Genomic DNA, 26,606 nt, shown 5'->3' on the forward strand with positions numbered 1-26,606 from the left:
TTTAATTTGCTATGGGAACAATATCGATCCTGGCGATTACAAAATGGGATAGACTTAGATGCACCTAAATTGATTATCCCAAGACTATGACTGCTATAACACAGACTTCACACTATGATACTCCACTAGTAACAAGGGGGGAGGGGGGTTTGCTGTAAGGGATAGGGGGGAGGGGATGAAGGGGGGATACACTGCTTTCTGTTTTTGATGTTTAAACGTTCTGTACGTGTTATATGACTGCTATGAGGATGTTGTCAATATGCTATTGTTCAAAAACTTTAATAAATAAAATTTAAAAAAAAAGAAGGAAGCAAGCAAGCAGCAGTATACGTTTAAAACTTGTTGACTAGGCTCTGATTGGCCTGGAGTTTGAAATTACCCAGTAGGGCTGACTGTTGCTGCAGTCTTAGCCTGGAAGAAGAAAGAGACAGATCTTTTTGCTAAAGCTCTGTGAACGATTGTATGTCCTGATCTTCCCAAGTACTGCTTAGACAGTATGCAAATTTTTTAGTTAGCTTTCTAACTGATCCATATTTCAGTTACCTCTTATTGTTTGCCAATTGCACACTTTTGTCCATTGTTCCAAGTTCTGAGAATAAACACAATTGTTTGCTCATTCTGCCTGTCCAGACTGATAAAGAATCCTGGTGGTTTGCATGTTGAGTCTGTGAGTGCTTTCTGGGAACTATGGTACCACTGGGAGTGTGGCCCTAGTAACCTAGAAATCACTGGGGATAATTTGAGCGTGGGAGACTCGCCCAGAGGCGGTTGTGACCCAGTCAGTGGGAGGAGGGTGCTAGTGTACAGCACAAGCAGCAGGTGCAGGAGCTGATGGGCTGGGAGGACGTAAGAGAAGTGGAAGGGCAGTGGTCCAAGCTGAAAGAAACTATAAATAGGGCCACAAACCTCTATGTAGGGAGAGTAAATAAAAGCAAGAGAAAAAGGAAACTGATATGGTTCTCCAAGCAAGTGGCTGAGAAAAAGGCTGAAGAGTTGGCGTTCCAGAAACCCAGAAAAACTCAAAAAGAGGAACATGGAGAGGAATACCGGATGAAACTGAAGGAAGCCAAGAGAGAGATACGTCTGGCGAAAGCGCGTGCGGAAGAACGAATGGCTAGAAAGGTAAGGAGGGGTGACAAAAATTTCTTCAGGTATATTAGTGAAAGGAAAATGACTAAAAAGGGAATTGTGAGACTGAAAGATGCTGCGAACCGCTATGTAGAAAATGATGAAGAAAAGGCAAATTTGCTAAATAGATACTTTTGTTCTGTTTTCACAGAAAAAAATCCTGGAGAAGTACAAGATGGACTGACAAAAGTACATGTGAGAGTGGAGTGGATTTAGCATCGTTCACGGAAGAGAGTGTGTATGAACAACTAGGAAACCTAAAGATGGACAAAGCCATGGGACCGGACGGGATCCATCCCAGGATACTGAGGGAGCTCAGAGAGGTTCTGGCGGGTCCTCTTAAAGATTTGTTTAATAGCTCCTTGGAGACGGGAGAGGTTCCTTGCGATTGGAGAACGGCGGAGGTGGTCCCTCTTCACAAAAGTGGTGATAGGGAAGAAGCTGGAAACTACAGGCCGGTAAGCCTCACTTCGGTTATTGAAAAAGTAATGGAAGCGATGCTAAAGGACAGGATAGTGAATTTCCTGGAAGCCAATAAGTTGCAAGATCCGAAACAACATGGTTTTACCAAAGGGAAATCGTGTCAAACGAATCTCATTGAATTCTTTGACTGGGTGACTGAAGAATTGAATCAAGGAAGTGCTATGGACGTAATCTACTTAGATTTCATGAAAGCTTTTGACACGGTTCCCCCACAGGAGGCTCTTGAATAAACTAGACAGGCTGAAGATAGGACCTGAAGTGGTGAACTGGATTAGGAACTGGTTGACGGACAGAAACCAGAGGGTGGTGGTTAATGGAATTCACTCGGAGGGGAAGGTGAGTAGTGGAGTGCCTCAGGGATCAGTGCTGGGGCCGATTCTGTTCAATATATTTGTGAGTGACATTGCCAAAGGGTTAGAAGGTAAAGTTTGCCTTTTTGCGGACGATACTAAGATTTGCAACAGAGTGGACACCGGGGAGGGAGTGGAAAACATGAAAAAGGATCTGCAGAAACTAAAAGAATGGTCTATGGTTTGGCAATTAAAATTCAATACGAAGAAATGCAAAGTGATGCACTTAGGGAGTAGAAATCCACGAGAGATGTATGTATTAGGCGGGGAGAGTCTGATAGTTACGGACGGGGAGAGGGATCTTAGGGTGATAGTATCTGAGGATCTGAAGGCGACAAAACAGTGTGACAAGGCGGTGGCCGTAGCCAGAAGGTTGCTAGGCTGTATAGAGAGAGGTGTGACCAGCAGAAGAAAAGAGGTGTTGATGCCCCTGTATAAGTCGTTGGTGAGGCCCCACCTGGAGTATTGTGTTCAGTTTTGGAGGCCGTACCTTGCTAAGGATGTAAAAATTATGGAAGCGGTGCAAAGAAAAGCTACGAGAATGGTATGGGATTTGCGTTACAAGACGTATGGGGAGAGACTTGTGGACATGAACATGTATACCCTGGAGGAAAGGAGAAACAAGGGTGATGATACAGACATTCAAATATTTGAAAGGTATTAATCTGCAAACGAACCTTTTCCGGAGATGGGAAGGCGGTAGAACGAGAGGACATGATATGAGAGTGAAGGGGGGCAGGCTCAAGAAAAATGTCAGGAAGTATTTCTTCATGGAGAGAGTGGTAGATACTTGGAATGCCCTCCCGCGGGAGGTGGTGGAGATGAAAACGGTAGCAGAATTCAAGCATGCGTAGGATAAACATAAAGGAATCCTGTGCAGAAGGAATGGATCCTCAGAAGCGTAGCCGAGATTGGGAGGCGGGGCTGGTGTTTGGGTGGTGGGGCTAGTTCTGGGCAAGACTTCTACGGTCTGTGTCCTGAAAATGGCAGATACAAATCAAGGTAAGGTATACACAAGTAGCAGCACATATGAGTTTATCTTGTTGGGCAGACTAGATGGACCGTGCAGGTCTTTTTCTGCCGTCATCTACTATGTCCTGAGCTGTGCTGGTGATAGACCCTCTAAGTTGTCATCGAGTAACCTCAGGTGGGTTGCTAGATGTTTCATGACAACCATATTCAAACTCACCGCAATTTACCTGCTCCTGTTCTGGGAATCTCTGAGGAAGTGGGATAATGAACTCTGGATATTGGGAAACCCTTTTAGTTTCAATCATTTCTTCCATGCACTGAATTCATTCTAAGTCCAGAAAACTGGACACTAAAGGAAATACTGTAACATCTGTAAAATCATTTTAAAATCTAGTGCCCCACAAATGAACCGTTCCAAACACTGCAACTGCTTTTATGTCTGTTAAAATAAATATACTTACTTCCTCACTGTTTCCCATGGCATTTATATGTTCTAGTTTTTTGGTCCAATACCTGGCTTCTTCTTCTGGTATATCTACAGATATAACAAAGATATAACAAGATATAACAAAGAGATCAGTCATCTTCTCTTTAAAAACACACTTCTACAACATGGTTTCATATCAAAAAGTTACACATTTGATAAACAGAGAAAACAGTTCACTAAAACAAAAAAAAAAAAAATATGAACACACTCCAAAAACAGTGACCACCACCTAACAGATTCAAAATATCCCTATTCTTGGACTCTGGAGTCCAGCCTCACCTAAGATACACATATATGACAGGTCACCCTATTGCAGAAGCAAATTATAAGCAGTCTCTCACTACATTATTTAAAATATGTCGTGTCTGCCTTGTCACCAAACATCTATGTATTACTTAAACCTTAGACCCCCTCATTCCTTCCCTCCCTATGCTCTCGCACACCATGTGGCCTATCCGCTCATCCTGCACCTAAGCACGAGATAAGCGGAGGGGGGGTATTGTCATGGAGTGGAGGAATGGCCTAATGGTTAGTGCAGTGGGTTGTAGACCTGGGGAACCAGGTTTGATTCCCGCTGCTGCCTGACGGTCAATAGTGGGTTGAGATCCTAGGGAACCAGGTTCAATTCCTTCTGCAGCTCCATGTGACCCTGGGCAAAATACTTAGCCCTCCATTGCCCTAGACATAGTATATAAAAGATTGTGAGCCCGTTAGAGACAGTGCAAAGAACCTACAATAGAAATTATAAACCGCATCGTCGCCTCAGGGATCACTTGCAGTATATCAAGTGCTGAAAATACATAAAAATACTCCCCGGCTCTGCCCATAACAGTAAGAGTTTATTTAAAGTTATTTTTATAGAGGAGGAAGTGACGTCACGAGCTCTGATGGCTGCCTGATTCCAGAGCTCCGTCGCGTCCCTGCTATTATTTAGCTATAAACAGCGTTCCACGTCCATAGACTATTACCTGGTGAAGCGGAGAATTAACCGGATTCCACGGGGAGCGTTTGTATCTGCTCGGGGAAGATGTCTGCGGCCACAAAGGAGAGTGCGCGGCAGTCAGCGCGGCAAGCGGGTAAGGCCACAAGCCACCACTTGCAAAGCGTCGGCACTTGCTTCCCACTCAGATTCAGACTCAGCTATGTCCACTGCGGAGGCAGGCAGTGTGTGCCTGTTAAACGGGGCATTTCTTAGCTAAGCGCCTAGAGGCGATCCGAGAAGATATCAAATCCTCTAAGGAAGTAATATTAGATCGAATGGACATCCTGTGTGTTGATATGCATGAGCTGGGTGGGCGCATGGAGGATTCAGAGGCGCGCACTGAAGAACAAGCAGAGCATCTGAACAGGGCTGACGCAAAAATTACTAAACTATTTGAATACTTTGAGGAGCTGCAATACAAGGTGGATGATCAGGAAAACCGGGGGAGAAAGAACAACCTCTGTTATCAAGGGGTTCCAGAAGTTGGGGATAAAGAGGATGTCGTTGCGGTGGTCCAGCTGCTTTGTGGCAAGCTGCTTGATTCGGAGGACATCGTGGTGGAGCGAACACACAGAGCACTGGGAAAGAGGTTGGATAATAAGCCTCAGGACATTGTAGTCTGCTTTTCTTCCTATGCTATAAAAGAGCGCTTAATGATGCGGGCTCGTCAGGTTTTTCATATTGACTATAACGAGGCTCAAGTGAAGGTGTTTCAAGACTTGTCCCAACTGAATCTGGTGAAGCGGCACGCGATGAAACTTGCTCTGGATATCTTAATTACCAATAAAATTCCGTACCGATGGACTTTTCCCTTTGCTTCACAGTGGAGGGAAGGATGCACCGTCTCCGACTTTTATCCAAAGTCTGGAAGGTATTGCACGATGAAGGCCTGACTGCTGCTGAACACCCGCCGGTGGATATTGCCCCTGTAGCTGGGGCCAAACTTCAAAAGTGGAAGCGAGTTTCCAACAAATCAAAGAGCCCTTTGAAAGCTATCTGAGGGGACTTTCTTTTATGCTTTAAATGATGTTATGTTTACAACTGGACTCATGTTTAATCTTTGGGATACACATATCCTAGATAGATTTTGTTTTTCTACTGTTAGCAAGGAGTGGGAGGGAGGTGTGGTGAAGAAGGGGCGTTCACGTTGAATTATGTGTGGGGTGTTTTAGGGGGGTGGAGATGTGTTTAGAACAGCGGGGATGTGTGGGAGAGTTGGCAGTATTCACAATGGAGAAGGGTAGTTAGTGGGGTTCCTCAGGGGTCTGTGCTAGGACCGCTGCTTTTTAATATATTTATAAATGATTTAGAGATGGGAGTAACTAGCGAGGTAATTAAATTTGCTGACGACACAAAGTTATTAACTCGCGACAGGATTGTAAAAAATTACAGAAGGATCTTACGAGACTGGGAGACTAGGCGGCTAAATGGCAGATGACGTTTAATGTGAGCAAGTGCAAGGTGATGCATGTGGGGAAAAAAGAACCCGAATTATAGCTATTCATGCAAGATTCCACGTTAGGAGTTACGGACCAAGAAAGGGATCTGGGTGTCGTCATCGATAATACACTGAAACCTTCTGCTCAGTGTGATGCTGCGGCTCGGAAAGCGAATAGAATGCTGGGTATTATTAGGAAAGGTATGGAAAACAAGTGTGAGGATGTTATAATGCCGTTATATCGCTCCATGGTGCGACCGCACCTTGAGTATTGTGTTCAATTCTGGTCGCCGCATCTCAAGAAAGATAGTGGAATTGAAGAAGGTGCAGCGAAGGGCGACTAAAATGATAGCGGGGATGGGACAACTTCCCTAAGAAGAAAGACTAAGGAGGCTAGGGCTTTTCAGCTTGGAGAAGAGACGGCAGAGGGAAAACATGATAGAGGTATATAAAATAATGAGTGGCGTGGAACAGGTGGATGTGAAGCGTCTGTTCACGCTTTCCAAAAATACTAGGAGTAGGGGGCATGCGATGAAACTACAGTGTAGTAAATTTAAAACAAATTGGAGAAAAGTTTTCTTCACCCAACGCGTAACTAAACTCTGTAATTCGTTGCCGGAGAACGTGATGAAGGCGGTTAGCTTGGCAGAGTTTAAAAGGGGGTTAGACTGTTTCCTAAAGGACAAGTCCATAAACAGCTACTAAATGGACTTGGGAAAAATCCACAATTCCGGGAATAACATATATAGAATGTTTGTACGTTTGGGAAGCTTGCCAGGTGCCCTTGGCCTGGATTGGCCGCTGTCATGGACAGGATGCTGGGCTCGATGGAACCTTGGTGTTTTCCCAGTGTGGCATTACTTATGTACTTATGAGGGCAGATAAATAGCCTGGTTTAGGTGAAACGCTGAAACCACCTTAGGCAGGAAGGAAGGCACTGTACGTACCGTTACTCCGGACTGAGAATTGCAGAAATGGGTCTCGACAGAACAGCGCCTGGAGCTCAGACACCCGTCTCGCCAATGTAATGGCCACCAAAAAGACTGTCTTTAGAGTCACATCCTTCTCCGAAGCTCGCCTCAGCGGCTCGAAGGGCGAACACTGAAGAGCCTTCAATACTAGCCCCAGGTTCCAAGCCGGACAAGGGGCCCACATGGGAGGTCGGAGCCGAAGCACCCCTCTAAGAAACCGTGCAATGTCCGGGTGCACAGCCAGGGAGAGGCCAGCGACCTTCCCTCGAAAACATGCCAAGGCTGCCACTTCAACACGCAGGGATTTATAGGCCAAGCCTTTTTGTATACCATCCTGCAAAAAGTCAAGAATCGACGAGACAGAAACCCGCATGGGTGTGATCGCTTTAGAAACACACCAAGCCTCAAACTGGCGCCAGATCCGAGCATAGGCAACGGAAGTGGAACGCTTGCGGGCTTGCAAAAGAGTGGAGATGACCTTGTTAGAATAGCCCTTGTCTCTCAATTGCGCCCTTTCAATAGCCATGCCTTAAGGCCAAAGCGGCATGGATCCTCCATGGTCACCGGGCCCTGCGTCAACAGGTTCGGTACCAAAGGCAAAGAAAGGGGAGCCTCCACCAGCATCCGCCAGAGGTCCGCATACCACGGCCTCCTGGGCCAATCCAGGGCAATGAGGATCACCACTCCTTGATGCAGCCGAATTCGCAGGAGGAGTCGCCCTATTAAGGGCCAAGGAGGGAACATATACAGGAGGCCTGGGGGCCAGAGTTGAGCCAAGGCATCCAACCCTGCTGAGCGAGGATCTCTCCGTCTGCTGAAAAAGGACGGGATTTTAGCATTTATGCTTGAGGCCATAAGATCCGCTACGGGCGTTCCCCATTTGGCACAGATCTGAAGTAACACTTCGTCTGCCAGTTCCCACTCCGCAGGGTCGATTTGATACCTGCTTAGAAAATCGGCTTGCTATGTGAGCTGCTGACAGCTGCTGATGTAGCTCAGCCCAGTGGCATATCTGAGCGGCCTCTGTAGCTGGTGCTTGACACTGAGTGCCGCCTTGTCAATTTGTGTAGACCACTGCTGTCGTGTTGTCCGACAGAACTCTACAGCCAGTCCCTCCAGAGTCTTGTGAAAGGCCAGAAGAGCCTGGAATATCGCTCTCAGTTCCAAGCGATTGATGGACCACTCCGTTTCCTCGGGTGTCCACAGACCCTGGGCATAGCTTCCCTGGCAATGTGCTCCCCAGCCCTTCAGGCTGGCATCAGTCACCACCAGGCACCAATCGGGAAGCGCTAGCAGCATTCCTCGCCGCAGCATGCTGTCTGAGAGCCACCACTCCATACTGAGTCAGGCTGCAGGGAGCCACACGAGTCTGCGTTGATAATCCTGAGACATAGGAGACCATCGTTGAAGCAGGGCAATCTGCAGAGGTCTCATGTGCGCTCTCGCCTATGGCACCACTTCCAAGGTGGCCGTCATCGACCCCAACAGCTGGACAAAGTCCCAAGCTCACGGGCGAGGCATCCTCAGGAGCAGACTGACCTGATTCTGAAGCTTGCACCGCCTTAGGTCGGGAATATTGATGACCCAGCCCAGAGATTGCAGTACTGAGACCACTCTGGCTGTTACATGACGACTCTCTTCTGCAGAGTCTGCTCTGATGAGCCAGTCGTCGCGGTACGGGAGAACCCGGATACCCTCTCGCCTGAGAAAGGCAGCTACTACCACCATTACCTTGGAAAAGGTTTGGGCAGCTGTGGCGAGGCCAAAAGGCAAAGCCCGAAACTGGAAATGTTTTCCCAACACCACAAAATGGAGGAACCGTTGGTGTGGGGGCCATATAGGAATGTGCAAGTAAGCTTCTTTTAGGTCCAGAGACGTGAGGAACTCTCCTGGCTGTACCGCCGCAATGACGGAGCGCAGGGTTCCCATGTGAAAATGCCGCACTCTTAGTGACTCGTTGACTAAGTCGAGAATGGGCCAAAAGACCCGCCTTTTCGCGGCACCACAGAATAAATGACGTAACGACCGCAGCTGTGTTCGGCGGGAGGCACAGGGATCACCACTCCAAGGTGCAACAAGACTTGTAAGGTCTCCTCTACCGCCGCCCGTTTGACGGCAGTGCCGCATCGGGACTCCACAAACACGTCTCTCACCGGGGCACCGAAACCCAATCGGTAACCTTCTCTGATCAGGTCCAGGACGCACTGATCTGAGGTAATCTTGGTCCACTCCTCAAGAAAGAGATTATAAATAGAAATCAAACAAAATAAAACATGGAAAAGAAAATAAGATGATACCTTTTTTATTGGACATAACTTAATACATTTCTTGATTAGCTTTCTAAGGTTCCCTTCTTCGTCAGATCGGAAATAAGCAAATGTGCTGACAGTGTATATAAGTGAAAACATTCAAGCATTACTATGACAGTCTGACAGGGTGGAAGGATGGGGGTGGGTAGGAGGTATGCATGGGGACATCAAAGCATATCATTGATATTCTAACAGGATGGGTGTGGGTAGGTGAGGGGTGGGGTGATCAACAGAGAATACAGCTTTATGGTTTATAATGGGCTAGGAACCCCAGATCCTTGTTAAGTCCTTTCTGTTGGGTGTTAAAATATTCAATCATTCTGACTTCAAAGGTCTTACGTTCTTGTATGGTTTTAAAGTTACCTTTCAGGATTCTCACTGTGAAGTCATTGGTACAGTGTCCTGGTCCTGTAAAATGCTGACCAACAGGGGTGGGAGCCCTACTGGCACCAGTATTGTTCATGTGATGTCTATGTAAATTGAATCTTGTCTTAAGCATCTGGCCTGTTTCTCCAATATAGCATCCTTCGTTACATTTTTTACACTGAATGATATATACCACATTGGAAGATGAGCAAGTGAAAGATTCCTTTATGTTGAATATCTTTCCTTTGTGGATGACTGTGGGGTCCTGTGAAATATTTTGGCATAGTTTGCAACTGGATAAATTACAGGGAAGTGTGCCCTTCTGTTCCTTTTCAGTCTGTGATGGAAGTTTACTTCTGATTAGCTTGTGTTTTAAGTTGGGTGGCTGTCGGAAGGTCAGTACTGGTGGGGATGGGAAAGCGAATGCTACATACCTGTAGAAGGTATTCTCCGAGGACAGCAGGCTGATTGTTCTCACTGATGGGGTGACGTCCACGGCAGCCCCTCCAATCGGAAACTTCACTAGCAAAGTCCTTTGCTAGCCCTCGCGCGCCCGCGCGCACCGCGCATGCGCGGCCGTCTTCCCGCCCGAAACCGGCTCGAGCCGGCCAGTCCAGTATGTAGCAAGACAATACACTTCAAGGGAAGACACAACTCCAAAGGGGAGGCGGGCGGGTTTGTGAGAACAATCAGCCTGCTGTCCTCGGAGAATACCTTCTACAGGTATGTAGCATTCGCTTTCTCCGAGGACAAGCAGGCTGCTTGTTCTCACTGATGGGGTATCCCTAGCCCCCAGGCTCACTCAAAACAACAACATTGGTCAATTGGGCCTCGCAACGGCGAGGACATAACTGAGATTGACCTAAAAAATTTACCAACTAACTGAGAGTGTAGCCTGGAACAGAACAAACAGGGCCCTCGGGGGGTGGAGTTGGATCCTAAAGCCCAAACAGGTTCTGAAGAACTGACTGCCCGAACCGACTGTCACGTCGGGTATCCTGCTGCAGGCAGTAATGAGATGTGAATGTGTGGACAGATGACCACGTCGCAGCTTTGCAAATTTCCTCCATGGTGGCTGACTTCAAGTGGGCTACCGACGCTGCCATGGCTCTAACATTATGAGCCGTGACATGACCCTCAAGGGCCAGCCCAGCCTGGGCGTAAGTGAAGGAAATGCAATCTGCTAGCCAATTGGATATGGTGCGTTTCCCTACAGCCACTCCCCTCTTGTTGGGATCAAAAGAAACAAACAATTGGGCGGACTGTCTGTGGGGCTGTGTCCGCTCCAGATAGAAGGCCAATGCTCTCTTGCAGTCCAATGTGTGCAGCTGACGTTCAGCAGGGCAGGAATGAGGACGGGGAAAGAATGTTGGCAAGACAATTGACTGGTTCAGATGGAACTCCGACACGACCTTTGGCAGAAACTTAGGGTGAGTGCGGAGGACTACTCTGTTGTGATGAAATTTGGTGTAAGGGGCCTGGGCTACCAGGGCCTGAAGCTCACTGACTCTACGAGCCGAGGTAACTGCCACCAAGAAAATGACCTTCCAGGTCAAGTACTTCGGATGGCAGGAATTCAGTGGCTCGAAAGGAGGTTTCATCAGCTGGGTGAGAACGACATTGAGATCCCATGACACTGTAGGAGGCTTGACAGGGGGCTTTGACAAAAGCAAACCTCTCATGAAGCGAACAACTAAAGGCTGTCCTGAGATCGGCTTACCTTCCACTTGGTAATGGTATGCACTGATTGCACTAAGGTGAACCCTTACGGAGTTGGTCTTCAGACCAGACTCAGACAAGTGGAGAAGGTATTCAAGCAGGGTCTGTGTAGGACAAGAGCGAGGATCTAGGGCCTTGCTGTCACACCAGACGGCAAACCTCCTCCAATGAAAGAAGTAACTTCTCTTAGTGGAGTCTTTCCTGGAAGCAAGCAAGATGCGGGAGACACCCTCTGGCAGACCCAAAGAAGCAAAGTCTACGCCCTCAACATCCAGGCCGTGAGAGCCAGGGACTGGAGGTTGGGATGCAGAAGAGCCCCTTCGTCCTGCGTGATGAGGGTCGGAAAACACTCCAATCTCCACGGTTCTTCGGAGGATAACTCCAGAAGAAGAGGGAACCAGATCTGACGCGGCCAAAAGGGAGCAATCAGAATCATGGTGCCTCGGTCTTGCTTGAGTTTCAACAAAGTCTTCCCCACCAGAGGAATGGGAGGATAAGCATACAGCAGACCTTCCCCCCAATCCAGGAGGAAGGCATCCGACGCCAGTCTGCCGTGGGCCTGAAGCCTGGAACAGAACTGAGGGACCTTGTGGTTCACTTGAGATGCGAAGAGATCCACCAGGGGGGTGCCCCACGCCTGGAAGATCTGTCGCACCACACGGGAATTGAGCGACCACTCGTGAGGTTGCATAATCCTGCTCAACCTGTCGGCCAGACTGTTGTTTACGCCTGCCAGATATGTGGCTTGGAGCACCATGCCTTGACGGCGAGCCCAGAGCCACATGCTGACGGCTTCCTGACACAGGGGGCGAGATCCGGTGCCCCCCTGCTTGTTGACATAGTACATGGCAACCTGATTGTCTGAATTTGGATAATTTGGTGGGACAGCCGATCTCTGAAAGCCTTCAGAGCGTTCCAGATCGCTCGCAACTCCAGAAGATTGATCTGTAGATCGCTTTCTTGGAGGGACCACCTTCCTTGGGTGTGAAGCCCATCGACATGAGCTCCCCATCCCAGGAGAGACGCATCCGTGGTCAGCACTTTTTGAGGCTGAGGAATTTGGAAGGGACGTCCCAGAGTCAAATTGGAGCAAATCGTCCACCAATACAGGGATTCGAGAAAACTCGTGGACAGGTGGATCACGTCCTCTAGACCCCCGGCGGCCTGATACCACTGGGAGGCTAGGGTCCATTGAGCAGATCTCATGTGAAGGCGGGCCATGGGAGTCACATGAACTGTGGAAGCCATGTGGCCCAGCAATCTCAACATCTGCCGAGCTGTGATCTGCTGGGACGCTCGCACCCGCGAGACGAGGGACAACAAGTTGTTGGCCCTCGCCTCTGGGAGATAGGCGCGAGCCGTCCGAGAATCCAGCAGGGCTCCGATGAATTCGAGTTTCTGCACTGGGAGAAGATGGGACTTTGGGTAATTTATCACAAACCCCAGTAGCTCCAGGAGGCGAATAGTCATCTGCATGGACTGCAGGGCTCCTGCCTCGGATGTGTTCTTCACCAGCCAATCGTCGAGATATGGGAACACGTGCACCCCCAGCCTGCGAAGCGCCGCTGCTACCACAGCTAGGCACTTTGTGAACACCCTGGGCGCAGAGGCGAGCCCAAAGGGTAGCACACAGTACTGGAAGTGGCGTGCGCCCAGCTGAAATCGCAGATACTGTCTGTGAGCTGGCAGTATCGGGATGTGTGTGTAGGCATCCTTCAAGTCCAGAGAGCATAGCCAATCGTTTTGCTGAATCATGGGGAGAAGGGTGCCCAGGGAAAGCATCCTGAACTTTTCTTTTACGAGATATTTGTTCAGGGCCCTTAGGTCTAGGATGGGACGCATCCCCCCTGTTTTCTTTTCCACAAGGAAGTACCTGGAATAGAACCCCAGCCCTTCTTGCCCGGATGGCATGGGCTCGACCGCATTGGCGCTGAGAAGGGCGGAGAGTTCCTCTGCAAGTACCTGCTTGTGCTGGAAGCTGTAGGACTGAGCTCCCGGTGGACAATTTGGAGGTTGTGAGGCCAAATTGAGGGTGTATCCTTGCCGGACTATTTGGAGAACCCACTGATCGGAGGTTATGAGAGGCCACCTTTGGTGAAAAGCTTTCAACCTCCCTCCGACAGGCAGGTCGCCCGGCACTGACACTTGGATGTCGGCTATGCTCTGCTGGAGCCAGTCAAAAGCTCGCCCCTTGCTTTTGCTGGGGAGCCGCGGGGCCTTGCTGATTCGCACGCTGCTGACGAGAGCGAGCGCGCTGGGGCTTAGCCTGGGCCGCAGGCTGTCGGGAAGGAGGATTGTACCTACGCTTGCCAGAAGTATAGGGAACAGTCTTCCTTCCCCCGAAAAATCGTCTACCTGTAGAGGTAGAAGCTGAAGGCTGCCGGCGGGCGAACTTGTCGAATGCGGTGTCCCGCTGGTGGAGAGACTCTACCACCTGCTCGACTTTTTCGCCAAAAATGTTATCCGCACGGCAAGGCGAGTCCGCAATCCGCTGCTGGATTCTATTCTCCAGGTCGGCGGCACGCAGCCATGAGAGCCTGCGCATCACCACACCTTGAGCAGCGGCCCTGGACGCAACATCAAAAGTGTCAAACTCCTCTGGCCAGGAATTTTCTGCACGCCTTCAGCTGCCTGACCACCTCCTGAAAAGGCTTGGCTTGCTCAGGGGGAAGAGCATCAACCAAGCCCGCCAACTGCCGCACATTATTCCGCATGTGTATGCTCGTGTAGAGCTGGTAAGACTGGATCTTGGACACGAGCATAGAGGAATGGTAGGCCTTCCTCCCAAAGGAGTCTAAGGTTCTAGCGTCCTTGCCCGGGGGCGCCGAAGCATGTTCCCTAGAACTCTTAGCCTTCTTTAGGGCCAAATCCACAACTCCAGAGTCATGAGGCAACTGAGTGCGCATCAGCTCTGGGTCCCCATGGATCCGGTACTGGGACTCGATCTTCTTGGGAATGTGGGGATTAGTTAATGGCTTGGTCCAGTTCGCAAGCAATGTCTTCTTCAGGACATGGTGCAAGGGAACAGTGGACGCTTCCTTAGGTGGAGAAGGATAGTCCAGGAGCTCAAACATTTCAGCCCTGGGCTCGTCCTCCACAACCACCGGGAAGGGGATGGCCGTAGACATCTCCCGGACAAAGGAGGCAAAAGACAGACTCTCGGGAGGAGAAAGCTGTCTCTCAGGAGAGGGAGTGGGATCAGACGGAAGACCCTCAGACTCCTCGTCAGAGAAATATCTGGGATCTTCCTCTTCCTCCCACGAGGCCTCACCCTCGGTGTCAGACACAAGTTCACGGACCTGTGTCTGCAACCTCGCCCTGCTCGACTCCGTGGAACCCCGTCCACGATGGGGGCGTCGAGAGGTAGACTCCCTCGCCCGCATCGGCGAAGCTCCCTCCGCCGACGTAGTCGGGGAGCCTTCCTGGGAGGTGGCCGCGGTCGGTACCGCACGCGGTACCGACGTCGGGGACCTCAACCTGGGCGATGGGCCAGCCGGCGCCACGCTCGACGGTACCGGTGGCGCAAGCACCGCCGGTACCGGAGGGGTAGGGCGCAACAGCTCTCCCAGAATCTCTGGGAGAACGGCCCGGAGGCTCTCGTTTAGAGCGGCTGCAGAGAAAGGCTGAGAGGTCGATGCAGGCGTCGACGTCAGTACCTGTTCCGGGCGTGGAGGCTGTTCCGGGCTGTCCAGAGCGGAGCGCATCGACACCTCCTGAACAGAGGGTGAGCGGTCCTCTCGGTGCCGATGCCTGCTGGGTGCCGAATCCCTCGGCGACCCAGAGCTCTCGGTGCCGACACGGGGAGGAGACCGGTGTCGATGCTTCTTCGATTTCTTCCGAAGCATGTCACCGGAGCTCCCCGGCACCGACGAGGAGGACGTCGAATCCATCCGTCGCTTCCTCGGGGCCGAGACTGAAGAAGGTCGATCTCGGGGGGGCTGTACCGCAGGAGCCCTCAGGGTAGGCGGAGACCCACCCGAGGGCTCACCGCCACCAGCAGGGGAATGGACAGCCCTCACCTGCACTCCACCCGATGCACCACCGTCCGACGACATCAGCAGATGAGGTCCTGGTACCACCGACGTCGATGCAGCTATCCGATGTCTCGGCGCCGATGCAGAGGCCCGATGCCTCGATGCACTCGATGCAGGGGCGGCCGAGGAAGATGGTCTGGACGCTGACGACGTCGATGCACTCGAAGATCCCGGTGCCGATGCCGACGAAGAGCCCGAGAACAACACGTTCCACTGGGCTAGTCTCGCTACCTGAGTCCGCCTTTGAAGCAGGGAACACAGACTGCAGTTCTGAGGGCGGTGCTCGGCCCCCAGACACTGAAGACACGACGAGTGTCGATCAGTGAGCGAGATAACCCGGGCGCACTGGGTGCACTTCTTGAAGCCGCTGGAAGGCTTCGATGTCATGGGCGGAAAAATCACGCCGGCGAAATCAAAAGCCGAAATGGCGAAATTTGAAGCACCAAATTTAGAGGGAGAAAAAATCTCGACCGAGGCCGAAAAGAGGCCTACCCCGACGACGAAAGAAAACTTACCGGGGCAAAAAAGCTGGAAGTACGGGGAGGATTTACACGAAACCCGGCGGGGGGTTTCCGGAGCACTTCCCGACTAGGACAAAGCTTTCCCGAAGGAAAAAAAACACGTTCAAAACAAATTGGACGCGCGAGGTCGACTTTCCGGGGCTCGACACGGCGAAAACACGACCGTACCGAGTGCGGACAAAAGAAGACTGGCCGGCTCGAGCCGGTTTCGGGCGGGAAGACGGCCGCGCATGCGCGGTGCGCGCGGGCGCGCGAGGGCTAGCAAAGGACTTTGCTAGTGAAGTTTCCGATTGGAGGGGCTGCCGTGGACGTCACCCCATCAGTGAGAACAAGCAGCCTGCTTGTCCTCGGAGAATATCTTTTTCAGTAATTCATCCTCCTGGAGTATAGGTTGTAGATCTTATGATTTTCCTCAGTTTTTCCAGCTCTGGATTGTATGTCACTACAAGGGGGATTCTGTCTGTGGATTTTTTCTCCTTGTACTGTAGCAGATTCTCCCTGGGTGTTTGAGGGAGGAGGCAATATTCTTGGAGATTATTTTGGGGTTGAAGCCTGTTTGAAGGATGCAGTCAGGCTTTTAAGGTGTCTGTCTCTGTCACATTTGCTTATTTCCGATCTGACGAAGGGCAACCTTCGAAAGCTAATCAAGAAATGTATTAAGTTATGTCCAATAAAAAAGGTATCTTATTTTCTTTTCCATGTTTTATTTTGTTTGATTTCTATTGATAACCTTAAGAGTGGACTAACACGGCTACCACACTCCTCTACTCAAAGAGGGAAAGGCTTCCTCATAAGCTGCAAAGGAGGAGTGGACCGGCGTCCCATCATTATGGAGGATGGCCCTGAACTCCTGGCCTTGAGCCTGCCGCGGCAGAGCGTTTGTCCGAGCGAAAGGAGTTCCTCTGCTGAAAGCGAGCACGTTAAGTAAACCCAGCAGAGCGCCCCAGGCAATACCTTCTAACTTCACGGAAGCGAGGTCTGGAAGAGGAGGGAACAACTGACCCTTGGAAGAAGGCCGCGGCCTATCCTCAGGTAACTTCTGGGTATTAGCATCCCCCAGGTCTATAACAATCTTCTCCAACTCCTCTCCATAACAGAAGGCCCCGAAAGGGCAACTTCGCCAGCCTTTGCTTAGAGGCCATGTCAGCCGCCCAATGCCGTAGCCATGGAAGGCGGCGGGCGGACACCGCCACAGACATCTGTTTAGCCGAAGCTCTGACCAGATCATAGAGGGTGTCAGCTAAAAATGACAAGGCCGACTCCATGCGCGATGCAACCTCAGCGAGGGACTCTGCACCATCCACGGGCTGTTCCACTGCCTGTTATAACCCAAGAGAGGCAGGCTCGAGCAGCATAAGAACTGCAAACAGACGCCCTTAAGGCTAGGCCCGAAATCTCAAAGGACCGTTTTAGCACTGATTTCAGCCGCCGGTCCTGAATATCCTTCAGGGCGACCCCTCCCTCTACTGGGAGGGTGGTCTTTCTTGTCACTGTCGTGACTAGGGCATCCACTAGGCATCCCAAAACGGGCCAAGTGCTCCTCACTCAGAGGGTAAAGATGCCCCATCGCCCTGGCACTTTCAAGGGCCCCTCGGGGTCAGCCCATTGGGCAGAAATAAGCTCTTGGATGGAGTCATGCAAAGGAAAGGCACAAGCAGGCATCTTAGAACTTGCCATCCTTGGATTACCAGAGGAGGCCTCGCCTTGAACAGGGTCATCAATAGAGAGGGCCTGTAAGGCAGAGATAAGTACTGGCAGCTCATCGCGGTGGAAAATCCAAACCGCAGTGGGATCATCCAGATCCAGTGGCAAACCGGCACCTTCCTCTGGCTCCTCAGACCACGAAGGCCTACCAGATCCCTGAGTCCCCACAGCCCGACCACGGGGGGGGGGGGAGGGGGGGGGGGGGAAGGGGGGCGCACCACTCTCCGACGGGGAATTTACCCGTCTATGCTTAGCGTGAATACAACACTCAGGGGCATCCACGTCTGATATCAGCCCCGGGCCATCATCAGTCGGAGGGGGACAAGGTAGCAACGCAGTGTCAGACACCTGCGGCAGAGCTCTTTTCAGCATGAAGGCTTTATGTAAAATAAGCACAAACTCGGGGGAGAAAAACTCGCCCTGACCTCCCGTCTCCGAATTAGGAGTCATGGGGAACGGAGCTCCTCTGGTAGCCTCGGCCCGAGGCGCCCCTCTGCTCTCAGACTCCTCCGCAACCGAGGGGGGTCGAGCCATGCGGTGCTTCCAAGATGGCGCCCGCTGCCAGCTCCATCGAGCAGGAAGAATCATCGCTCGCCATGCTCGTACTGGCTCTACCGTCTAAACAGCATGTTTTACAGAGCCCCGCACTGATCTGCGCTTGCCACAACGGGAACAGCGCTTAACTCCCTCAGCAGCCATCGCTGAAAAATGGCGGCTTCGCGCCAAAATCACCCCGATCGGAACGCCGTCCGCGGGCCCTCCCCGGATGAGCTCAGTACCGCTCTTACCTCAAAGGACCGAGTCCACGAGCTCCGGTCATGCTGAACAGTCAGGAAAAGCCTCAGAAATAGCAGCACTGAAAAGCACGTTTTGTTTTTTTTTAACGCTGTGAGGAAAGTTGGAGGCAAACAGCTACAGAGGCACTCGGAGGCAGAAGAGGGTGGGAAAGGCAGGGAAAGGGTGAACCTATATGCCTGCATCCACACAGGGGGGAGGGTAAGGCAGGGAAAGGGCGAACCTATGTGTGCCTTTAAAGTGGGCTCCATTTAGCCACAACACCCCTGCTACAACTGGCAAAAGCACAGGAGCCACCCCAGGCAGAAACTTGGAAGAGCTGAAGAAGCTGCGTCCAACCCTGCTGGGAGATAAAGAAATACTGATAGGTAGATGGAGCTAGCCGTCCTGTAGGCACTATGGTTTTCAGTGTTCTCTATCTCCCCCTGCTGGTAGGTGGACACAACCCATTCATAATGGATTCATCTGCTGCTGATAAGGAATTGATATTTTCTAAGCTTACACCAGTAAGTAATAATCCCCTCTTTCCCCGGGCCTTGGGAGTGGGAACTTTTTCCAGATGGGCTGCAGCAGACCTAGAATCTTGGGGTCAATTTTTTGACGAGGGTGCCTTTATTCCATTCCAAAGCTTGATTGAAACGTACTCCATTTCACCTAAAGACATCTTTGCCTATATGCAAGTGAAGCACTTTCTCTCAGCTGGGAAGATAAAGGCAAAGGTTTTGCGAGAGGAGTCTTTTTTGGAAGACTTGTGTGAGGTTTCCAAAGGGTCGAAGGGTTTGATCTTTTGTTTGCACTCCTTTCAGCGTTGGCAGGTTCAGACCTCAGATGAGTATCGAGAGCGCTGGAATCAGGAGCTGGGAGTGACATTGCAGGATGATGACTGGAATTTTATGGAATGTGCTTTGTCTCGGATTTCTATCTTTATCCCATTCAAAGAAAATGCACTAAAACTCTTGTACCGATGGTACCTGACGCCTGTTCGCCTTCATCATATGTTCCTGCAGGTGTATTTATTGTGCTGGAGAGGTTGTGGGCAGGACGGCACCATGGGGCACCTTTGGTGGACTTGTGTTAAAGTTCAAGCCTTCTGGAAGTCTGTGCATTATAGAATCCAGAGGTGGCTCTCCAAGCCAATAAAATGGTCTCCTGAGTTTTTCCTTTTTCCAAAGAAACCTCCTGGCCTGACCACTTCTCAATCTTTGTTGGTCCGGCATGCTATGTTGGCTGCCAGGGTTACTTTGGCAGCTTCATGGAAGTCTCCGCAGGTTCCTTCTATTATTAAGTGGCTTAATAAGCATTGGTACATGTGTGAAATGGAGAGGCTTTGGGCTCAATGTAACAAAACTGTACTTAAATGGGAGGCTGTCTGGCACCCCTTCTTGGATAATTGTTCTTGTTGAAGTATATAAGTTAGGGGGAGAGGAAATATGTATTTATTTTCCTTTTTTTCTTCTATTTTCTCATTAGGGTGGGTTTTCTGGGATAAAAGGTATGAAACTTTTCTAAAAATTGAGGTATAATGAGTACTAACATCTATTGGAGATGTGCGCACTCATGGGCGCTATATACACTTTACTTGATTATTGGTTTATTGTTTCAATGTGGCTGCGTCTGCAATGTTTATACTTTGTTTTTTCTCCAAATTTTTGAATAAAGACTTTTCAATTAAAAAAAAAAAAAAAAAAAGTTATTTTTATAGAAAGAGAGAATAACAGGTCCAGAAAGAAGTGCATGAATACAACTCCAAAAAAGCCCCCCCCCCCCCCCCGAACATTAATGCATTCAGTATAGTCACTCCTTCTGGTTTACAACCACTTCCCACAAAGACTGTCCTCCAAACTACATTCCTTCCCCCCTTAAACCCTCTCCCCCACCCTAATCCCTAGGACAGCAACTGAATGGATATAACAAACCTAGGTACGATTAACAGGATTACACAGTCAACCTATCAAAAATGCCACTTCACACTCTCACAGGCAATGATAAAAGTATATCTCCCACACTAAAAAAAAAAAAAAACAATGTCCATCTTTTAAGGGATAGATGAGCGTCTCTACATTCCAAAGCCATAAGCTCATATAACTTATTTCTCCAGTGCCAATAACAGGGTGGCTCTGAACCCACCTAGTACTGCAGAATACAGCGCTTTGCAGTACGATAGGTTTTGGCAAGTAACAATTTCTCACTGGTAAGAAGAGTACCACATTCTGTAGTGTTCTACTACTACTAAGCATCACAATAACCCAGATGGTGATATCTTAAGACGTTTCCCAGCAGAGATGACAAATAGCTAACAATTTGAGACCACTTCTCTGACACACGAAAACGATCTTCTCTATTGCAGGTGCAGAATTATGGAATAATTTAGCTGGTTACTGTCCTGGGCTGCGCATTTGATTTGCTATTCTCTAAACAACTTACCAAAATATAAAATATTATAGAAAATTAATTGTACAGGAATCAGACATCAGTCTTTTAATTACCCACCCAGCAGCACAGCATCAGACATCAGTTTCAAGTTACAACAAACTTACAAAATCTAGCATCAGTACCTCTGGTAATTAATTTAATTATATAAAGAAGAAAGAAAAAAAGAAGAAAAAGGAGAAAAAAAAAGAAAAAGAAAAAGAATACACTTAAACGAATTTCATTTTGGTGCCGAACATTTAGGCGTGATATATAGAATTCTAGTCCATTATGTTCAAAAGCTAATAAGCTTCAGGTCCAAACTCATATGCCACTTGTTTCAGTTTACTTATCCCTGTTAATTTCTCATTGCCCTCACTGTGCATGTGATGCATTTGTCACTGAAACCTATTACTCTTTATATCATTATGAAGCATTATAGATCAGGTATCATATGAAAACTGAAAAAGTATTTCTGGGTAAAAAGAATTAAAATTTATACTCACCAAAAGGCAACTCAAATCTTGCATCTAGTAAGATCTTATGAGGCGTTGGGTTCTTGGTGCCACATATCTCATCATCCTTCATTAAAACTTCTGCTTCTAATGCTGACCACTCCCCTGAACCTTCCTAAAAATCAGAAGTCTTTGTTTAGATCATGTTGTCTGAACAGCATCATTTACTTATTTTGGCTTAGTCTCCAAACATACCTACTAGTCAGTAATCATTAAGGTTTACTATCCTATACACAGATTATCAACGAGTAGCAACCACTTATTAACAAACCAACTCATGGGAAGAGGTACCATGGTCAAACCACAGCAAGCTCACTTTCACAATACAATGATAAGAAAGCGGCAAGAAAAGAGCCAAAAACTCAACATACATTCACAAAGAGAGGAAAAGTAGACAACCACACATTCTGGACAACAACAATAAATGAACTGAATGACATACCACCCGAGGATAAACACTTCATGAGAAACTGAGACGAAACAAGTGAACACACTAAACAAATTAGCACCACGCAAAAATCACAAAATGACGTCCCTAGTTTAATGACAACCTACTACACATGAAGAAACTTTGTAAGAAATTCGAAAGAGCATGGGTCAAAAAAAAAAAACCCCAGAAACAAACTATAATGGAGAAAAGCCATAAGAACATAAACAAACAACATAAAGAAAGCGAAAGCAGAACACTACAGTACATATACAAACCTCGACCAGACCAATACGAAACAAAATATTCGAACTAAAGAACTACTAAAAACCCAGAACATATTGGCAACAACTGAAACACCACTAACTTCAGAAGAGCTTGAACAATATTTCAAAAACAAAATAAAAACAAGACCAAACTTTTGCAAAACTACAAATAAACATCACAGACTACCTACAGGACTGCGAAACACATGACAACTACACCACAGCAAACAGAATATGGACCACGTTCAAACCACCACAACTACACACAGTAAAGACACTATTGACAATATACGTGCATGCATACTGCCTAAATGAATGCCCTACATGATGAAAAACCCACTAGACTGATGAGGTACTCGAACCAAACACATCACATATATGTTTGAAAGAGATCAATTTCCAACAGACAAAGGCAACATAGTACTCGCACCTATCCCAAAAAATATTACCAGCAAGATCAGTGATATCACAAATTATAGACCAGTAGCCTCAATGCCACTACTGACCAAAACGATGGAAAGTCTAGTAACACAGCAACTAACGGAATACTTGACAAAATTCTCAATTCTTCATAAATCCCAATCAGGTTTCAGACCACAACACAGCACTGAGATGGTCATAACCACCCTGATAACGAAATTCAGAAGCATAATATGCCAAGGACAAAACGTATTACTACAATACGACATGTCATGTGAGTTCGACCAAGTACACCACATCACACTGACAACACTGCTCAACAACATAGGAATCAGCAGTGCAGTGGCAACATGGTCCAATGGCTTCCTAAACACCAGATCCTACATTGTACAGATGTCCAACCAAACATCAGCCTCATGGATCTCTGAGTGCAGGGCACCACAGGGATCGCCAATATCACCAATACTTTTCAATGTAATGATGGTGCCACTCAGAAAAAAAACTGGAATCAATGGGTTTCAACCCATTTATATATGCAGACAAGTCACCCACACCTTTCCAAAACAATATCACAAACATACAGGACAAAACAACAACAACAACAAAAAAAGGATAGGACCTCATGGAAGAATGGGCAACAACTTTCAAATGCAAACTAAACAGAGACAAAACCAATTTCCTAATACTATCCAGCTCACACAACCCCACATCCTACCAAAAATTCACAATCAACCAACAAATACACCACATCAAAACACAACTTAAAATACTAGGAATCATTCTTGACGAACATCTAACAATGCACAATCAAATATCAACAGTACCATCAAAATGTTTCAGAACACTATGGAAACTGAGAAGAATAAGAGACTATTTCCTTAGACAATCTTTCTGGATACTGGTCCAAACAACAATACTATCACAACTAGACTACTGGAATGCAGCATACGTAGGGTGCAAGGAAAACACGCTAAAATCGCTGCAAACAGTCCAAAACACGGCTGCAAGACTGATTTTCAAGGAATCAAAACACGAAAGAGCAACCTCACTGCTTGAAATACTACACTGGCTACCAGTCAAGGCATGAATATTTTTATTTATTTATTTATTGCATTTGTATCCCACATTATCCCACCTCTTTGCAGGCTCAATGTGGCTTACAATATATAGTGGACAGTGGAAATGAGAGGAGAGTTGACATTAGTGTTACAGAAGTATTTTGGGTTGCATAGTAATGGAAATGATAAAGATATAATATGAGGCACTTTTAACAATGCTTGTTAGATATATGTGGGGATTTCATATGTTTTAATCATTGTGGTATGTCTTGTCGAAAAGATGGGTCTTCAGCAGTTTTCGGAAATTGGTCAGTTCATAGGTCGCTTTTAGGTTACGTGGCAATGCGTTCCAGAATTGCGTGCTCATATAGGAAAAGGTTGATCGTGCATTAGTTTATATTTTAGGCCTTTGCAGTTTGGGAAGTGAAGATTAAGGAATGTGCAAGATGATCTTTTTGCATTCCTGGGTGGTAGGTCAATCAGGTCAGACATGTAAGCTGGGGCTTCGCCGTGGATGATTTTATGTACTAGGGTACATACTTTAAACGTGATGCGTTCTTTGAGTGGTAACCAGTGTAGTTTCTCTCTTAGGGGTTTTGCTCTTTCGTATTTTGGTTTTCCGAATACGAGTCTGGCTGCAGTGTTCTGGGCGGTTTGGAGTTTTTTTGAGTATTTGCTCTTTGCAGCCAGCGTATAGTGAGTTGCAGTAGTCTAGGTGACTGAGTACTAATGATTGTACCAGATTCCGGAAAATGGTTCTTGGAAAGAATGGTTTTACTCTTTTTAACTGCCACATTGAATGGAACATCTTTTTGGTCGTAATTTTCGCGTGATTCTCAAGTGTTAGGTGCCGGTCAATGGTGACTCCAAGAATTTTCAGGGTTTCCGAAATTGGTAAGAGTTAGTTTTGGGGTATCGATGGTGGTGAATTTGCGCGTGTTGTGTTGGGAGGTGAGTATTAGGCATTGGTTTTTTTCTGCATTGAATTTTAACTGGAAGGCATCTGCCCAGGAGTGCATATGTAGACTTTGGTTGGTTTCATTGGAGATTTCTTTTAGGTCTTGTTTGAATGGGATGTAGATCGTTACATCATCAGCGTAAATGTATGGGTTGAGGTTTTGCTTAGATAGTAGTTTGGTCAAGGGTGTCATCATTAGGTTAAATATGGTCGGTAAGAGGGGAGATCCCTGTGGAACTCCACATTCGGGTGTCCATGTGGCTGATGTAGTCGAATTTGATGTCACTTGATACGAGCATGTACTTAGGAATCCTTTAAACCAATTAAGAACGTTGCCTCCAATACCGAAGTATTCAAGTATGTGTAGTAGGATTCCATGATCAACCATGTTGAAGGCACTTGACATGTCGAATTGTAGAAGTAATATATTCTTACCGGTTGCAATCGTTTGTTTGAATTTATTCATGAGCGTAACTAGTACTCTTTCGGGACTCGTGTAGTATTGAGAACTTGTTTAGATATTCTGTGAGTTGTTTGGTGACCATCCCTTCTGTTATTTTGGTTATTAGGGGAATGGATACTACTGGTCTATAGTTGGTTAATTCATTCGCATTTTTCTTTGCATCCTTGGGTATGGGGGTGAGTAAGATATTTCCTTTCTCCTTTGGGAAGAGTCCCTTTTGTAGCATGTAACTCACATGTATCGTTAGATCTGTTATAAAGTGTTGGGGGGCCAATTTCATAAGGTTGTTTGGGCAGATGTCTAGTTTGCAGTGAGATTTGGCAAATCTTTTAAGCATTTGAGAAATGAGATCTTCCGATAGTGGCTCGAATTCGGTCCAGGTCCTATCTGCTGGGTATACTCCAGGTTCTGGGTCCAAGCATTCTAGAAGAGCTGCGTATTCGATAGGGCTGGCAGGTATTTTTAGTCGCAGTTGTACTATTTTCTCTTTGAAGTACTTCGCGAGGTTATCGGCTTCTGGTATGTCTTTGCTGTTGTTCGTGACTGGTGTGGTGTCTATTAGTTTGTTCACAAGTTGGAAGAGTTTGTGTGTCCCCTTGTAATTTGGTCCAATTTCGGTTTTGTAGTATAATCTTATGGTGTATTTGCATTTTCTTCGGATTTGTTTCCAGGCATTGAGTGTGGGTTCGTCTTTCTTTTTATTCCATGCGCGTTCCAATTTCCTAACTTGTGTTTTGAGTTTTTTTAAATCTTCGTTGAACCAAGGTATTGAGTACTCCATATGTGAGGTTCTGATTTGAATTGGGGCGATGTCTAATATTGTTTTGCATCTTTTGTCCCACTCTTGGAGGAAGTTGATTGTGTCTGTCTTTGTTGTCCATTAATTTTCGTAAATCTGTTGCCACAATATTGCCAGGTCTATTTTTCCTCAAGTGGTGTAGGTTTTTCATTCTTGTTTTTTGATTGTGGTTTTCGTCCTCCATTGGAGGGAGATGTATGCTTTGTAGTGGTCAGACCATGGTGTGGGTATCCATTTTGTTTCTTCTAGTATAAGGTTTAGGTCTGGATCGAATTTGTATGCGATAACATCTAGTGTGTGTCCTTTCTTGTGTGTCGGTTGTGCATTTGGTACGTGAAGATCCCATAATTGTAGGAATTCCTTGCATTCTTGGGTACTTGTTAAGGTAAGATCTTCCAAGTGCAGGTTGATATCGCCTATTATGATAAGGTTTGATGTTGAGATGCATGTGTTCGAGATGAAGTCCATAAGGAGTGTTTGAGTGTCTTGCCAGCTCCCTGGCGGCCTGTAGAGTAGGATTGTGTTCAGGTTTTCCTGTAGGTTTGGGTGATTGATTCTTACCGATGCAATTTCGAGTTCAGGTAGGATGGATTCAGCTGTGGTGGTAATAGTGAATTCGGATTTGTATATAATGGCTATACCACCTCCTCTTTTCCCGTTTCTTGTCCAGTGGGTAATTTTGTATCCTGGTGGGCATAAGTCTAGGATTATGGGATCCTTAAGGTCGTGGATCCAGGTTTCAGTGATAAACAGGATGTCAAGTTTGTCCGTGGTGATCCAGTCTGTTATATCTGTTTTGTTTACTACTGACCAGGCGTTGACGTATCCCAGTTGGATTGGATGGTACGATTCAGTCTGGGTCGCAGATGTGTTGATTTTTATTAGTTGCCTGTTTTCTTGATTTTTAATTTTGTTTCCTTTCTTCTCTTTCTGTTGATTGTATCCATATGTATTTGTTTTTCCTTTTAGTAGTTATTCTTTTGTTCTGGTGAGTTGTAAGTGGATTGTCTGTAGGGTTTGTGTATTGTGGGT

General features: G+C 47.5%; 1 protein-coding gene across 3 annotated transcripts in view; it reads right to left on the bottom strand.

The window, feature by feature from the left end:
• Window positions 1-26,606, bottom strand: part of UNC13B (unc-13 homolog B) — a 763,085-nt gene that overhangs the window by 590,859 nt on the left and 145,620 nt on the right. For all 3 annotated transcript variants that reach the window (XM_030192818.1, XM_030192817.1, XM_030192819.1), the window contains exons 5-6: window positions 21,175-21,298; window positions 3,395-3,468 (exon numbers count right to left, since the gene is read on the bottom strand). In XM_030192818.1, coding sequence (XP_030048678.1) covers window positions 3,395-3,468; window positions 21,175-21,298 — 198 coding nt within the window. The remainder of the gene's footprint in view (window positions 1-3,394; window positions 3,469-21,174; window positions 21,299-26,606) is intronic.

This window comes from Microcaecilia unicolor, chromosome 2 (assembly GCF_901765095.1).
Source record: "Microcaecilia unicolor chromosome 2, aMicUni1.1, whole genome shotgun sequence".
NCBI lineage: Eukaryota > Metazoa > Chordata > Amphibia > Gymnophiona > Siphonopidae > Microcaecilia > Microcaecilia unicolor.